Source organism: Molossus molossus, unplaced genomic scaffold, assembly GCF_014108415.1.
Source record: "Molossus molossus isolate mMolMol1 unplaced genomic scaffold, mMolMol1.p scaffold_m16_p_11, whole genome shotgun sequence".
NCBI lineage: Eukaryota > Metazoa > Chordata > Mammalia > Chiroptera > Molossidae > Molossus > Molossus molossus.
Genome location: NW_023425346.1, coordinates 107,102,721 through 107,119,965, shown reverse-complemented (window position 1 = coordinate 107,119,965; position 17,245 = coordinate 107,102,721). Strand labels below are relative to the sequence as shown.

At 62.9% G+C, this 17,245-nt stretch overlaps 1 protein-coding gene across 1 annotated transcript in view; it reads right to left on the bottom strand.

The window, feature by feature from the left end:
• CROCC2 (ciliary rootlet coiled-coil, rootletin family member 2) overlaps positions 1–17,245 on the bottom strand; it is a 56,642-nt gene that overhangs the window by 1,216 nt on the left and 38,181 nt on the right. The window contains exons 27-29 of the mRNA XM_036253381.1: positions 16,541–16,774; positions 7,799–7,948; positions 3,757–3,865 (exon numbers count right to left, since the gene is read on the bottom strand). Coding sequence (XP_036109274.1) covers positions 3,757–3,865; positions 7,799–7,948; positions 16,541–16,774 — 493 coding nt within the window. The remainder of the gene's footprint in view (positions 1–3,756; positions 3,866–7,798; positions 7,949–16,540; positions 16,775–17,245) is intronic.

Below are 17,245 nucleotides of genomic sequence, written 5' to 3'. Positions count from 1 at the left end.
GGGCACCACTGCCCCAGAGCCCAGCACAGCCCTGGGCACCCAGTGAGATTGTTTCTTTTGGCATGGTGGGAGGAGTTGTCCTAGGCAGGGGTTCCCCACCCGGCCACTCACGGGAATCTCCTGGGTGGCTTTGTGAGATGCTCAGCACCCGAGAGCCCATGTGCCCTTCACCCTGGGCTGGGCTGCAGCCTGGCTTGGCAGACCGGGGGCTAACACTAGGCCTCGGCACCACTGGGCATTGCATTAACAACAACAACGAAAACAAAAAACAAACACAAAAACACAACTCCTCAGGCAAAAAGGGGGAAAAAAGTGGGTTTTTTTTTTAAGGTGCTAAAAATATGATCAGGAAATAGTTTTCAGCAATGTGCCGTTGTAGGTTCTCCTCCGGGCTCAAGGGCACCTTTGTCCCTGGCGCAGAAAGTCAGCCCACATTCATCAAAACCAAAGTGGTTTTATCAAGCAGGCTCATGTGCTGCGGCAGGAAACCCGAGACTCCCCACAGGCCTGTGACATTTTAATTTAGGGCCTGACTGTATGTGCAGTTCAGATGGGGAGCCCAGAGCCGACCTCGGGACGCCCCAGGACGTGGGGCTCCGTGCAGGGTAAGGTGGTGAGTGTCCATACCTGGCCCGGGGGGCTGCTCCCTGCAGGGCTGGGGCTGGGGGCTCCGTGTGGGGCAGTGGCAGGGACTGGCTGGCTACACCCGCCAACTTTCTCTCTCTCCCTCCAAGAGGCAGATCTCCCCGGAGAAGCTGGCCCTGCCTTGTAGGTGACACCAGAGCCCCTGTCCCAGGTAACCCCCACCTGCCCTGGGAATGAGGTCCGGAGGGCACAGGGCTCAGAGGGGCAAGTAGGGTCTGGCTCCTGTCACTATACTGTAAGGCTGGGTGGGCCAAGGTGGTATGGCCGGGCTCAGGGTGCCCCGCTGTCCACATGGCCAGTGTGTGGAGCCCCCCGACCTGGCCCACTGGCTCCACCCACTGTGCGGCGAGGCTGAGCCTCCCCGGAGCCCCCACCGCACCTGGACACCTGCGATGGGACTTCAGAATGTGGGTCAGGTTGCTCCTGCATGCACACTGCTGCTTTAGCTCGGGAAGGTGGAGAGGGACTGGGCACACTGAGCTGGCGGGTCTGCAGGCAGAGGCCGTTAAGTGGGTCTCAGGTGGGCTCAGGTACGGGCTCTCCCTGCCCTGGGGTGACCTCCTGCAGGCAGCCTCATCCATCTCCCCTGGTTCAAGGGCAAAGGCTCCCATTTCCCAGTGTTCAGGGACAGCCAGGGAGGCCCAGGCATGCAGGAGACGCAGGTCTGTCCCTGCTCGGCAGCCAATAAAACCGTGCTCTGTGGTCTCTCCAGTGAGGTGGGAAAACTCAGGTAACATTTTTAAAAAAGGGTGTTGAAAGTAGCAGATGCAGTCCAACCCCACGGGCTCCCAGCACGCGTGTCCGGAAGAGGGTGAGCTCTAGTGTCTGCAGGTGGGGATGCTGACGTCCAGAGGCCCCGATACCAGCCGCCCTGGCCCAGCTGGCCTCGGTCCTGCAGCTCATTTCCTCCCCGGCTGTGGCCAAGATGGGGCCTTTGCCTCCCTCACAAGCCTGGCGCTGGGCCTGCCCCTCAGGGCTCGGTCACCCTCCCCTGCCAGTCTGTCCTGAGGTGTCACCTCCTTCCTTCCGGCCCCCGTGCTTCAGAAGGGGCCCTTCCCCCCGCTCTCCGGCCTTCTCTGGGTGGGTGGGTGGGGCTCTCCCCTGTGGGCTGCAGGCCTGTCCTTGGACACCTGAGAAGGTTGGTGCCCAGGCTCGGTGGTCCCCTAGAGAGCCGGGATTGCACAGCTGGAGAGGGGCAGAACTGGGACTCCCAAGGGGATGCTGGGACCCGCTGGGCCTCTTTTAGGCCACAGGCCACCCCGTGGGATGGCCGGGGGGGGCACCCAAAGGCCTTGGTCTGCACTCCAGGGGGCAGAGTGGGTGAGAGCTGGGCCACCTTTGCTTCTTTCCCTTGGGACTGTGGGGAGGGCAGCAGTTCCGCCCTAACCCTGCACACCAGGATGGCCCCACCCCGCCCTCCTCCCCTCCAGGGTCCCACACCTGACACGGGCCTCACCTTGCTCCGTCCACCTGGCCCAGCTCCATCTGCCCGTCAGTGGAACTCTGTACCCGAAGCTCCGGCAGGGGACGAGGTCGGGTGAGGCCCGTGTGGGCCCTGGCCTGCCTCCTCCCCACCTGTAAACTGTCCCGAGAGCTCCGCGAGGCTGGGAGCCCCTGGAAGCGCAGTCACAGGTCCACACCTCTCCCGGGGAGATGCTTACAGAAACACCAGTTTATTTCCATCATAAAAAGACCCTTTTCCCAACTGCACCACTTTATGTCGAGTAAGCAGGGACAGTGTCCCAACGTCGACTGACCTGTTTGTTGAAAGGTGAAACTGGAGGCCTCACAGGCCCTTGGTCGTGTCCCGTGACAGGCAAGGAGGACCCTGGTGTCGTCGTGAGTACGTGGTCAAGTTGTGGGTGGCTTTCCTTTCAACGCTGAGAAATCACCCCAACGCCTTCCAAGGCTGGAGAGGACCCCCTTTCACTCACGCACACTGTTCACCACCTCTGTGTGGGAGCTTCAGTCCCAACGGTGTGACAGGCACCCAGTGGGCGGCGCAGACATGCAGAGAACAAGCGTTGACCCGACTCCGGTCCCCAGCTTCCAGTTCTGTCCTTCTACCCCCTCCCTCAAGTCCCGCTGGGGGTGGAGGGGGCTCCCCAGGGAAGGGCACACTCGGCTGTGGAGGGGCAGGAACACGTCACTGAATATCAGGCCTGAGTGATGTATGTTCTCTCTCAGGGCCCTGCTGGTCCCCGTTTTGGGGAACACTCTTCAGCGGTGAGGTGTGCCCACCTGCTGGGTTGCTATTTGTCTTGACTGGCCCCTGCAGGAGGGCTGATACCAGGGTGCACCCCACTGACCCTCCCTTTGTCTGGAGCAGCCATCGCTAACGGCCACTTGCTGTGCTCTCTGAGCCTGGGCTGGACTTCAGCGTCCCCCTCAACATGGGCTCCAGTAACCGGGCAGTCGACAGGCAGAGGGAAGCCCTTTGCCCACCTCTTTCTAGACATCGCTTCTGTGGAGTTTTCAACATATGGTAACTTTGTCCATTTCTGAATTCAACCAGGAGACAAGCCTGGGTCCCTCTGGAAAGGCAGGTGGCCGTCACAGCTCACAGTGGCCGAGATGGGGTGGCTTCCAGAGCTTTGGACCCTTCCCGCCCCCACGCCCCTCCTCCCGGGCATGACGGGGTACCTGGGAGGAGCCGGGCTCCTGGGGACCTCGGGTACGTGCAAGTCCATAACAGAAGAGGCCGTTTGGAGAGGAAGACAAATCGCTCTGACCAGCGCTGATGGGGGATGAGCAGAAACGCCGACAGGTGCACCAGGATGGCTGTTCGTCTCCGTGGCAACGGGGCTGGATCCCGAGGGCACAGCCCAGGTCACAGGCTGGGACAGTGGGAGGTTCTGCAAGTCTGACTTCCGCTCCCGTACCTCCTGGGCCAGTGAGTCAGTGGCCCGACTGAGTCATTTCCAGCCACCTGCCACCAGGGCAGACCTGCAGTTCCTGGACACGGAAGGGCCGCAGCCTCTGGGCGGAGGGAGCGAGCCCTGGCCTCCAGGACATTGTTTTTGGCTCCATTTGGTGGAAATGTTTTCCACGTGTTTCCCATGTTGACAGAGCCGAGGGCACGGAATGCAGCCTGTGGCCGAGGGAGCCGGCCTGGCAGGGCCTGGCCTCCGCGAGCCGTCGGGATCCGCACATCCAAGCAGAGACCCAGCGCCAGGCCCGGGGCCGTGCTGCTGGCGGAGGCCGTGCGCAGCAGGGCGGGCTGGGGCCAGGGAGGCCCGAGTCACCGGTCAGGGGACCCAGAGGTGCCTGCTGACGCGGGCCTCCTGGTGAGTGTGGGCTCGGCTGCCTGCACCCTGGACCCCCTCCCAGCACCAGGCCCACCCTGCCGAGCGTGGTCCCCTGAGCTGCATGAGCACCCGTTCTCCCAGTCGCGATTCTGCTGGCCAGGGCCGTGGTGGTCGGTCTGGTCAGCCCTCCGGGTGGGCAGCAGGGCTCACTTCCTGGTGGGGAGGCCCGGCGAGGTGGGCGCGCTGCTGCCTGGACTTCCTAGTCCAGCTGCTCCCTCCTGGACACCTGTGGATGGGGCAGGAGCTCGGTGGGAGGGCTGGTCCCAGCCAGGACCCCGGAGCTCTGTAACAGGAAGGCCGGGAGGCCGTAGTCCTCGGCTCCCCCACTCATGGGACAGAAACAGCGGCAGACACAGGACACATGGTCCCCCTCTCATCAGGGACCCCCACCCATGGGATCTCAGGGACCTGCGACGGTCGGACCCTCCCATTCAGGCCACAAACACACTCGGGATGATAAGGAAATAAATGCTTCTTGGCATATTTATTTAGTGGATGTGGCTTGGTGGGTCAGAGACACTCATTTGGGGGTGACACTGGGCACCCACTTTACCGCTCTGGGTCTCGGCTCCCCTATCTGCAGAATGAGGTCTCTGACAGCTGGGAGCCAAGGGCCAGCCCTGGCAGGCATGTCTGTGTGTGTGTACACGTGTGTGCGTGTTGGGAGCACAGCTACATGTCCAAGGCTCTGCCACACTTGGTCACCATCTCATGCACACGTGCGTCACTCTCTCCCTTCTGACCGAAGGACAGGGGCAGGGGCCACCCCTGCTCCAACTGCTGCCTGCCTGCTGGGCCTGACACGTCATAGGCAGTGACCTCTGACCGCGGGGCTGTTCTCGCCACCCTCCTTATGGGTGGGCAGGCGATGGGGGCAGAGAGGTGGAGACTGGCCCCAGGAACCTGCTCCAGCACTCAGGGAGCTGGAGCTCCTGGCAGCGGTGCCGAGACCCCTGCTGGAAGCCCTCAGGGTGTGCTGCTGGACACCACGTCCCGCCCCCCACCTGGGACTCGGGGCCGGCGCGGCCCCTGAAGCCAGGTCTTGCTGGTGTTGGTCGGCCAGCTCCTGGAGCAGCTGAGCCTGGGCCTCCCCTGCTCCGCTGTCCGCACCGGGGTGAGAACCGGGCTCCTCGCCACTGCCCACCTGCCCTTGGGGCTGCTGTGCCTCCATCCACACCCTGCTGCCTTCTGCTGGGGTGTGGGCCCAGCCCAGGGTTGGCAAGCAGGTAGGGGCCTCCTCTGGGCCTGCAGGGTGGACCTGACTTTGCTTTAGTGGCACCCTGCTTTCCGGCTGGCTGGACGGGGGTCCCATGGGCATCGCTGGCTGAATCTTCCTGCCCCCACCTGCTTGCAGATCCCTTGTCTGAGGTGCCAGGGTCCCCAGCACACACAGGGAGCAGCCCGAGCCTGCTCCCCACTCTCCTTCTTTCGGGTGCATGAGCTGGCTCACAAGGTCCCCGACCGTCCCAGGTGTGGCCCGGTGGACACCACTGTTGTCTGGGGCAGCATCTCTGCACCTGCCCTGTGTGTGCACACCTGTGTGTGCCTGAGACAGGCAGGGTGGACACCCCCTGGGACCCACACCATCTGGATGCCGCTTGCTCCGGGCCCACCCCCCGGCCGGAGGGCACAGCTGACCTGCAGCTGCGGGTCCTGCCTCAGGGCCCTGTCCGCTTGGAGGCTGCGTGAGGGCTGGTCCCGTGGCTTCTCGGCCCCGCGTCCCCTTCCCTGCTCGGGGTGTCCCGTGCCCTCTGCAAGAGCAGGTCTTGTAGTGGCTGCTGGAGGTGTGGTCAGACCAGTCTTCTCTTGGGGGGCATGTGGGTGCCTCAGGGAAGGGCTCTGGGTCCCCTGAGCACTGGCTTGATGGGGGCAGGGTGTCCTGGGCCAGGACAGAGCCCCTTCCAGGGCCACTGGCATCTGAGCCAGGGTGGGAGCTGACGGGCTGGGGTCTGATCTCCATCTGCTTCAGAGCTGCCCTCAGCGGGGATCCGTCCCCTGGGCCCACCCCCTGGGCTTCAGCATTCCTCCTGGCCCATGGAGCCCGACCCCCTGCACCCCACACCGGGAGCCAGCCCGCGGGACCTGCTGAGCGAGGCTCGGCCCTCGCCCTGACCTGGTCCCAACAAGCCCGTTGCATCACTGTCCCCACTGCCTGTCCTCCCTGGAGCAGAGACCCTTCCTTGGTCACCACCCTGCCCCGCCAAGCCATGACCAGGAGACAGACCATTTTGGAGAGAAGGCTGGTGGGGCTCCGTTTGCCCCCATGGACAGTCCCTTTGGAGGAAAGAAATGATGCCGGACATGCCCCATGGGTGCTGCTGGGGACGGTGCCCTGCCCTGCAGCCCTGCGGGCACCGGCCTGTCAGCCGCTGGGCAGCATCAGAGCCCAGGCCCCCTCTCCAAAGCAGGCCTGCCCTGCCCAGCGCGGGCCCTGCAGGTCCGGGCTCTCAGGCCCGAGGAGGGGGAGCAGCCTGCGGGGAGGCCCTGGCCAGTGCTCAGAACCTCAGAAGCAAGGACCTCTTTCTGCTCCGGGGCGGAGACGGCAGAGCCCTGCACGGAAAGGAAGTCCTGTTCCTTTAAATCCCAGGGACAGTTCCGGCAGCTCACGTGAGACAGCGCGGGGTCCAAAGTAAACACGCGGCCACGCCGGGCTTCCCCTCCTGAGACTCCAGTCAAGGGTTTATGGGTTTGCGGCCCCTCACAGCTGACCTCCTGGAACTCATTAGCTGTTCCTCCCCTCCCCCACGGGGCAGTGCCAGGGCCTGCTCATGCTCAGCCCCGGAGCCCGGGGGTGGCCAGGAGGCCTCGGCTCCCCTGCTTGGCGGCGCAGCGCTGGGCCACCCTGCGGGTGAAGCAACGGGATCCTGTGACCGTGCCCAGCTGGCCGACCCTCCTTCCTGGGAAGGCAGGTGGCCCTGTATGGACATGCTGGTCAGTGGCATCAGTGACTGTCCTGACCTGCTGGTCTCTGTGCCCCCGTCCAGACCCCAGTCCTGTCCCCAGGGTCCCTTTTCCCCGCTGCACCCCACGGATGTGGCTGCCCCTCTGGAAAACCCTCCTGTCCCGAGTCCACCTCTGCTGGCCAGTGTGTGCCTGTGGCCAGGGCCTGCTGGGGACAGGGGACACACACTCTCCTGGAGGCTCCAGGCCCAGCAGCACCCTGCCCCTGCACCCCGGCTCCTTCAGGGCAAGTGGTCAGTGTACATGCAGCCGTCACCCCCGCCCTGTGGGGTCCCCAGCTACTCCCGGCAACAACCAAACACTCTCCTTCCTGCCGCAGCAGTGCGGCCTCCAGTTCTGCTCAGCCTGGTGCTCCTTCCCTCCTCGCTGCCTCCACTCCGGGGTGCCCCTGGCTGCCCTTGGGCCACAGTGCCCCAGCGGGAGCCAGTCTGTGCAGGGCTCGGTCAGCAGGTGGCACAGTGACAAGCCCAGGGATCCCTGCAAAGTCTGCCACTCAGCATGGCCTCCCCAACCCCTCTGAGCAGCCCTGCTTGGTACAGCCATGAGCAACGGACACCTGGTTCCCTTTGCACAGGGGAGCCCAGGACCGCTGCCCTTCCCTGGCCCTGCCTGGGCCAGTGCTGTAGGGGGGGGGGGGGTGACAGCTGTGTGGATGTCTGTGCCCGGGCGGCAGGCGTGTGTCCCCGAGCCCCTCCTCTGTCTGTGTGGCCCCCAGAGCACCTGGGCCGGCAGAGGCCTCATGGGCCTGGCTTTCAGGTGGTCCTGGGGCAGGGAACCCCTGCCCTCCCCCCTCAGCTGGGCATCGGATGAACTCCTGGACCTCAGTTCATGCCCAGGGGCTCATTCTGTAAGAGGATGGGGGGCCTTGCGCTCTGAGGGCTCACCTGCCGCAGGGACCCCAGGGCGCTCTCGGCCTCCTGGCACCTGTGCTCCAGGCTGGCGACCTGCTCCTCCAGTAGCCGACACCTCTGGGCCAGGCCCTGGCCGTGCCGCCTGCTCCCTCCCAGGGCCTGGTGCAGTGTGGCCAGTTGTACCTGGGGAGGAAGACACAGGGGTCTGCCCGGACCCTGCGGCGGGTCCCTGGTTTGGGCGGAGGCAAGAACCGGCCAAGTGCACAATCAGGCCGCGTGTGATGGAGCCTCGGGGGCCTGGGAAGGAGGCTTGTTGGCCCCGTGTGGGCCAAGGTGCCACTAGGCAGGCTCCGAGCCACCGCCAGTGTGGCCCTGAAGACACGTCCCATGTCCCTCCCCGCCTCCAGACTTGGAGTGGAGACCAGAGTCACCCCAAACTCACAGAGCCTGTTGGGCTCAGGCCCTGTGCAGCGACACGCCCCCCCCCCCCCCCCCCCCCCGCTCTCCTGCCTCAGGGCGTTGCCTGGAGTCCTGCTCAGCCTGCAGCACAACCAGCCGAGCTGGGCCTCCCACTGACACCACCTACCCAGGCCTTCCCCTGGGACAGCAGCCCTGCCGTCACCCCTGCCCTGAGCCTTCACATGGAGAACGCCTGCCTGTCCCCTGGGCAGGGGGCCTGGAGACCCCTGGTGGGCCACACGGACGGCATCCAGGAAACTCGTGGTTGGCTCGTGACCCAGCGCGGCTTCGTGAGGTCGGGCCAGTCTCCAACTTTCGAATCTTCCCACGTGTTCTGTGGGAGAAGTGGCCGGAGCCTCTGGTCTGGACTTGGTGGTGGACAGGAGGTGACGTGGACTCGCGCGGGAGAGTGAAAGGGTGTGACGTGGGACTTAGGGCCTGCAGGGCCTCGTGTGGATGAGGACGCCCAGGCACCGGCTGCTGGGGCCCAGGACCCCAGAGGGACAGCAGGTGAGGGAACAGGTTAGGGGTGAAAGTGCAGAGTTCAGTCTTGAGAAGTGCCCGGGAGGCGCTAGTCTCTGGGACAGGGTTGCAGACCCAGGGTTGCAGGCTCTGGAGCAGCGGAGGGGAGGGGCCCTGGGGAGAGGAAGAGGGGAGAGGAGGGTCCCAGTTCCATGTGTCAGGACAGAGAAGAGGAGGCGGCCATGCAGGAAGGACCAAAGAGCTGGTGAAAATTGGGAGGCAGGGGCCAGTCCCTTTGTGGGGTGCCCCCAAGGTCAGAGAGACCCAGACCCAGAAAGGACCCTTTGGATGGGACCAAATGTTGCTGGTGACCTTTTGAAATGTGTGTGTGCGTGCGAGTGTGCGTGTGCGTGTGCACGCGTGCGCGCGTGCAGTGACTGGCTGAGGGCGTGGGGGAGAGAGGGGGCAGGCCTTCCGGAAGCCTGGCTGGGGGAGGGGAGACAGGGCCAGCGGAGAGGGGGTGGAGTGTGGGGGGCAAGAGAGAGACTGGGCTCAGAGCCAGGGAGGGGAGTCTGAAGGTGCAGGGACCCCGGCGACCCCGGCAGCCTCCAGCTGTGAGGTTGCAGGGTCCCCGTCTCCGCAAACACGCGTCCTGCATGGTGGCCGCAGCCGTCCTGTCCTGGCCACTCTGTTGGAGGGGCCATCTGTCACCCTCTCACTTTATTCTTACTGAATGCTGGCGCGGGTGCCGCCTACCCAAGGGGGCCGCTGGAGGAAGTGGGGACCCTGTACATACTTTTCTGGGGGCTGACATCAGTGCTTTGAGAAAGGAAAGGGAGGAGGGAAATGTTGGCCCCTAAAACTGATGTTTCACCCGCCCTGGCAATTTTGAAATCTACAGTTTTCTGTGTGTACACATGTTCTGGTGGACAAGCGGGGGTTTCCTTCAAACACGGCTCACAGTGTCCGTGGATTCTAAAGTGGCCCAGACCACTTGCGTGAAGTACTCGGCGTCTCTCATCCGACTCAGCTTCCATGGAATTACAATTCACTGATTTCGAGGGGGCACATTTGTGACATCGCCCTGTGCCGTGACCTGTCTCCTTGTCCCTCTGGTCCTAAGTCCTGCCCTGTCGGAGGCGGGCCTGGAGCCAGCTGCACGCCCAGCTCACTGGGAGGTTCCGACAGCTGCCAGGGAGCACGGACCCAGCCCTTTCTCTAGCCTGTGGCTGCAACCTGGGAGCCGGGCAGGGAAGAGCCAGGCTCGGGGCAGGAACACGGGGCTCCACACGGGCCCTTGGGCCAGGCCCCAGCCTCAGTTTCCCCATCTGTGGCATGGGGTGCTACAGTCTCATAGGGTTCTTGTCAGGACCAAGAGAAGGATGACGGGGGGCGCTGTGAAATGAGGGTCTTGCAGAAGGAAGGATGCGAACATCTTGTACTTGAACAGCGAGGGGGTCTCGTTACACAGCACGCCTGGGGTCTTGGGAAGACCAGAGTGTGCCACGACCCCCCAGCCTGTCCTTTGGCTGGGAGTTTCGGTCCTCAGCCTGACACCTTTTCAGTCACTGGGTGACAATGGACCCACCCAGCAGGTGGCTGATTCCACCCTCTGGCCAGTCCGAGGACGCAGTGAGCCCAGGATTTCTCAGATGTAAGGGGCTTGAAATCCCTCACTGTACATTGTGGGACTCGGTGGCCGAGACAGGAGCCCAGGGCCTGGTGCCTGTTTGTCACAGCTGGACACCTCTGGCCTCTGCCCACCCCGCCGGCCTCCCTGCCGGCCTGCGTTGCCTCTTGGCTGCGTTAAATCAGTTACAATCATTTCTTCTTCCCTGTAAACACTGCAGTCAGCATGTCGGTTTCCCTCCAAACAGACCACAAACAAACAGACAAAACCAACCCAAAAAGCAAAGAGCAACCAGCCAACAGCTGGCAACTAGAAGCTGGTCAAAGGCCAACGCATGGCCCAAGCCGCACCCTCTCACCAGTGAGTCGAGATGTGGCAACAAAAGAGGCACACACGGAGATATTCTCTGGAAATCTTGCACTGAAGAAGAACTAGAGACGGAAACTCCTAGGAAATGGGTACAAAGGAAGAGAATTCGTGGAAAGAGCCATGGGTCTCATGCAAACCACAACTGGAAGAGGCGGTTGAGGCTGAATACTGTTACCAGTGAGAGAGAAGGTCCAAACATAAACACATTGTATCCAGCATCGGAAGTCAGAAGGATGGCAACAACCAAGGAGGCTTTAACAAAGATAAAAGCGAACGTGAACAAACTAGGCAAACATGAGAGAAGACAAAGGACAGTCTCTGAAAAGACCAGTGAAGGAGAGGAACACTGGCCAGTTGGACTCAGAGAAACCAATAGCCTCCGACATCCGGGACAGACAGACACACACGTAACCATGACGCCGATCAATACACGTGCTCTCAAAAATACAAGGTGGGTGGCTGCCGGGCGACAAACACGGACCCAAGACGAGGCGAAGAACTGAGGACGGCCGGAGACAGAACAGAGATGAAGTTACAACGTATTTAAGATGACAGGAGGGTGGGTTTGCGGGTACATTCAATCCAACCTTTCAAAAAGCTGAACCGGTTTGGCTCGGCGGTTAGTGTTGGCACACGGACTGAAGGGTCTCTGATTTGATATCCCCGGTCAAGGGCACGTACCTGGGCTGCAGGCTCGGTCCCCTCCCGCCCCTGGTCGGTTGTGTGGGAAGCAGCCAATCGATGTGTCTCTCGTACATCGAGGTTCTTTCTCTCCCTCCCACTCTATGTAAAATGAAATGAATGGAAAAATATCCTCGGGTAAGGATTAGCAAAAACAAGAAAAGAGAGGATGGAAAGGTCACTAATTCACTTAATGAGGCTAAAGACAACACCCCGAGGAGCTGCAGCCACAGACGTGTGCGGGGGTGGGGGGTTTTGAGGGCTCCTCAGCTTTGCTTCTGGAACCTGGGCTGAGCTCGCTCGGGCTGGGGAGCGTCTTCAGGGGAGGTGGGTGTGTGATAGGGCTGGCACCCGGCAAGTGTGAGCCAGCGGGGCTGGACGTGGCCAGTGCGTTGCCAGGAGGACACTGCGGGCCCCGGGGCCAGCGAGGCTGTGACAGGGCTTTGCTGCCAGGTCAGGCGGGTGGGTGATGAGGGCCGTGCCCACCCCTGGGCTCCCTCTGCACTGTGGATCCAGTGAATCCCCAGGGCAGCCCTGGAAATGGGAGGGGTTTGCTCTCAAACAAGAATCTCACTGTTTGCACAGCACAGCCTACCATTTAATTAGAAAAATATGTTTTTAATTAACTTTCTCTCGACAAACACGTTGGCTCATGTGAAACGGAGAAAGGCCCGGCCCGTGACCGTGGTGTTGCCGTGCGGCTGGCAGACCTCGCTCTGGCCCACACCGCGGGGAGGGCGGGGCAGCCAGGCTGGCGGTTGCTCCTGCAGGCCTGGGGCTCCCTGCCCGCCCCATGCCCACCGCAGTGGCCAGCAGGTCCCCACGTTTGGGGAAACGTCCCTGGGCGCTGGAGGCCAGGCCTTCGAGGACCCTGCAGGATGCAGGGTCCGTGGAACCGACTGGATTAGAAGAGAGGGGACTTGCCAGAATTCTAGGGAAAGCGGACAGAATACTGACAGGTCTCAGTGCACACGCTTTACTAGGAAACCGAATACACTCTTGAGCAAGCAGGACCGTTAACATGGGTGCACAACATCCGAGCTGCACCCAGAAGAGCCCGCGGCACCCATGGGTGACCCTGTCCCCCGGACCCTGGCTCAGAGGGCCAAGGCCAGAGGGGCTGCGGGCTGTGGTGGGTGAGGACCAAGAAGGTCCCCATCGCCGCAGCCGAGTCCCCAGTGCCCTGGCCCACCCCATTCCTGGAACAGAAGAGCTCAGGGGAGGGGTCAGGCTGCTTCTGCTGCTGGGTCCTCACGGCCCCCTGGGCCCCACAACCCCCTGGGCCCCATGGCTCCCCACGGCCCCCTGGACCCCCACGGCTCCCCACGGCCCCCTGGACCCCCACGGCTCCCCACGGCCCCTGGGCCCCATGGCTCCCCACAACCCCCTGGGCCCCATGGCTCCCCACAACCCCCTGGACCCCACGGCTCCCCACGGCTCCCCACGGCCCCCTGGACCCCCATGGCTCCCCACGGCCCCCTGGACCCCCATGGCTCCCCACAACCCCCTGGACCCCACGGCTCCCCACGGCTCCCCATGGCCCCCTGGACCCCCATGGCTCCCCACGGCCCCCTGGACCCCCATGGCTCCCCACGGCCCCTGGGCCCCACAGCTCCCCTCAGAACCTTTCTGTCTGCCTTGCGTTTGGACCTGAAATATCTGGACAGGGTCCCGTGACGTCCCCGGGGGTTCCCCTCCACTCCCGACTCTGAGCAAGACCAGACTTGCTTTAAAGACGCGTGGAGGGAACGTCATGGCGTCAGCAGCGCGCGGCGGCGGTTCAGGAAGCAGTCAACCCGAGGAGTCAGACCTGAGGTCTCGGGCGGAACAGAGAACAGAGTGACGGCAAGAGAAGGAAATCTGTGCTAGGAAAGGTTCACTGACGTTCTCAAGGCGAGGCCAGGGCGAAGAGTCGAGACAGAAGCACACCCCAACGCAGGACAGGCCAGCGGAACCGGACGAAGACCCTTGACTCTGCCAGGACCTGGGCAGGCGACGTCCAGGTCAGCAGGAGGAGGGGCCCGAGGGCAGTGCTGGGCTGCGGTGCACATCAGGGCCCACGGCAGGGAAGCGTGGGGGCGGGGGGAGATGTTTGTCAAGTGGAAAGAACCTCTGTGAACCGAGACCGAGTTGGTTCTGCAGTGCGGGGCTCAGCATGAAGGGACAACCCAGTCAATGTTTTGGCAACGTTTCTAAATTTCAAAGCTAAATAGGCTTTCTGGCTTCACTCTGGAAATAACACTTCACATAACCTACCACATCCTCACATTTCTGGAATCCAACCGAGACCGAGGTCAGCGGGCAAACCACCAGCCTGAACTCTAAGGGGAACGGCCTCTCCTGATCTAAGGGGATCGGCCTGTCCTGGATCTGAGGGGATCGGCCTGTCCTGGATCTGAGGGGATCGGCCTCTCCTGATCTAAGGGGATCGGCCTGTCCTGGATCTAAGGGGATCGGCCTGTCCTGGATCTGAGGGGATCGGCCTGTCCTGGATCTGAGGGGAGCGGCCTGTCCTAACCTAAGGGGATTGGCCTGTCCTAGATCTAAGGGGATCGGCCTGTCCTGGATCTAAGGGGATCGGCCTGTCTTGGATCTAAGGGGATCGGCCTCTCTTGATCTGAGGGGATCGGCCTCTGTCCTGGATCTGAGGGGATCGGCCTCTCCTGGATCTGAGGGGATCGGCCTGTCCTAGGACAATAGCCCATGACACCTGTGTACACAGAATTCAGCAGGTCATGGGGACCAGGTGTGGCTGGCGGTTAGAGACGGCCTGTGACTTTGGGCCCTGATGTCATCCTACCAGTATTCAGATGGTGTGGCAAAGGGATCTGCGGAGGTAACGAAGGCTAGTGAGTAACCAGTGGGAGACCACCCAGGTGGACCTGGTATCACAGGAGGCCTGGGCTGCGGGCTCTGAGTGAGGGCCTATGGGAAGGCCCAGCCAGGAACTGGAAGAAGCCTCTAGAAGCTGCTCCATCCTTAGCTGAACACCAGGAACAGGACCTCAGTCCCACAGCCGCAGGGCACTGGACCCTGCCACACCCTGAATGAGCTGCAGGGGGATTTTCCCAGCTTCCGGTGAGGACATGGCCCAGCCCACTCCAAAGGGGAGACCTGGCAGAGAACAAGCCCCCACGCAGGACTGAGGCCTCACACATGGGCTCCATCGGCTTCTGCGACTCAGAAGCAATGTGTCCGGTGTGGGCTGCTGTGTGGATAACCCCGGGTCTGCGAACACCGGGGCTTCAGAGTTGGGGGCAGGCTCTGCATGGGCCCCAGCGGCCTTGGCAGAAAGACAGGGGCCAGCAGGTCTGGAGGAGGGGAAGCCCAGGGTGCAGATGTTCCCCGTCAGCCCCCAGGGCACAGGTGCAGAATCCTCTGCCGCTGGGGGAGGCCCGGGGCAGGCAGGGGTCCCAGCTGCCATCAGTGTCCCCTGAGCACAGTGTGACAAGATATCGCCATCATGCTTACCGCTGTAACACCCCCGTACCCCCGAGGCTAGGATGTGGACACTGGAGGGAAGGGGCAAACACCCCACCGTCAGGACAAAATGGAAAGCACCCCGTCGGCGAAGAAGCAGAGCAAACACACCAGCGTGAAGCTTGTGCGTGGGCTCGAGTCCACCCGACCTACAAAGGCCTGGGGCGGGGCTGGAACAGCAGCCAAGCAGATGGAAGGTGGGGACGGTGGAGAGGAGAGGGTGCTGGCCGGGACGGTGGGCCGTGCCGAATCAGGTGGAGAGGAATTCAGGACAGACAGCGGTCACGGGCGCGTCGGCCTCAGACCCGGAAGAGCTGGAGCCGTGAGAAATGCTGGAGAGCGCACTGTAAAAGCCACAGATCAAAGACCCTTGAAGACAAAGGAGACGTTGCCAAGAGAAGCTATCGCAGCGGGAAAATTCAACTCCTCACGAGCCCGGAGACGCCCAGGAAACAAAACTCGTGCAGCATCTACTGCGTTTGCTAAGGTGATCGGTTAGGTCTGTTTCAGCTTTATTTCCAGTGTGCATGGGGCACATCCGTGTGAACACACGTGTAAACGGCACACAGCCCTGCCCCCCTCCCTTGGTGTCTCAGACCCCCACATCTCACGAGTCTTGCCAGCACCCAGGCAGGCTCCTGGGCCCTGGGGTACCATCCCCCCCAAAACCCATCACCACAGCAGCTTCGACTGGAAGGGTCTTGAAACAGAAATTGCCTTTCATCTCACAAATCATCCTGTGCTTTCTCTGACCCCCTCCCCTGCAGACCACCCCCATCTACCTCCCCCATCCGGGGGCCTCCTCACAGGGCACGTGGAGGGGGCCACTTGCAGCTCGTGGCACGCATGGGGCTGAGCCCGTGTTCTGCCCTATGTCCTGCCCCACGGGTCCCCTCTGCTCAGTCCCCCACATCAGCTTCAGCTTCCCAGTGAGGGTCCTGGGTCGCTGGGCCCCTGGGCAAGGGCCCCCTCCAAGCACACGGTTCTCCACCCCCGACGGGGGCTGGGCAGTGAGTGGGAGGCCAGCCCCCACCACTCAGACTGGCTGGGTCCAGACTCCTCACCTGAAAACTGGGGACCCCAGGCCCCCTTCACAGCACAGAGCCCCCGCCAGGGACATCACCTGAGTTCATCCTGTGCAACCTGCTTCCACGTGTGAGGTACACGGGTTGGAAAATGGCCCCACATGCCTCGGCCGGGTTGCCCAGTGGTTGGAGCATCGTCCCGTACACCAAAAGGTTGTGGGTTCGATCCCCAGTCACGACATGTATGGGAGGCAACTGGTCGATGTTTCTCTTTCTCTCCCCCTTCCTCTCTAAAGATCAGTGTCCTCGGGTGAGGGTGGAAAAGGTACACAGCAGCACAGGTGTGACCCCACAGAGAGCAGCCAAGCTGGGCCATCTTGTGCCACCTGCCATTGTGGCCGCAGAGGGGCCAGCGTCTGCCCTGAGCCTGCCCCCCACTGCTCTGCCGCCCGGCCAAGTCCTTCTCTGCCCCGGACTCAATCTCCCCAACTTGAAAGATAAAGGCTAGGACCGCCTCAAAGACAGCTCTGCTGGGACAGCCCTGATAAGCTCTGTGGGGACCCAGCACCCCCTGAGGACACCTGCCCACAGGGACCTGAAACCACCCCAACCCGGCAGCCCTCTCAGCCTTCCCCTCCCCGTCCCTGCCCTGGGGTGTGGGGTCCCCACCTGGAGCCGCCCCTTCTCCTGTCTCGCTGCCCGCACGCCGGCCAGGTGCTCCCTCTCCAGCCTCTGCAGCGCCTCCTTCTGCAGGGCCCGCGAGGCCTGGGCCCTGCCCGCCCTCCGCTCCGCCTGGGCCAGCGCCACCCTCAGCTGCCCCGCGAGGCCCTGGGCCTGGGCGCGCTGCCTCTGCGCCTCGCTCAGCCGGCTGCTCAGGCTCGACACCCGGGAGCGCCAGTCCTCCTGGGAGAGGACCGCGGTCAGCAGGCGGGCGGAGGGCTGAGGTGTCAGGCTAGACGTTTGGGGGTCTGGTAGGCAGGCTACAAGCTCTCAGGACAGGCCTGGGCTATGTGAGGGGCTAGAGTGGGGATGGGCCAGCGTGTCTAGTTTTGGGGTACGCACATAGAGTGGGGGAAGAGGTCAGGCTGCGGCAGGTGGTGGCCCATAGCCTGTGGGGTCAAGGTGACCTTCAGGGACTGACCCTTGGCCAAGACCTGGGGCTAAATGAGGTTGTGTCCTGCTCCCTGGGGCAGGCCTTGGTGGGAGAGAGGACCCTGGGCCAGGGCCGGTGACAGTCAGTCCCTCCCACCTGGAAGGTCAGGAGGGACCCCTGCATGAGCAGGGGGCTCTGGGGGGGCCCTGGGGGTGTCCTGGGGTGGCAAGATGTGGAGGTCATCTGAGCAGCTGCTGGTAGCTTGGTCCCATGGGAGGGGT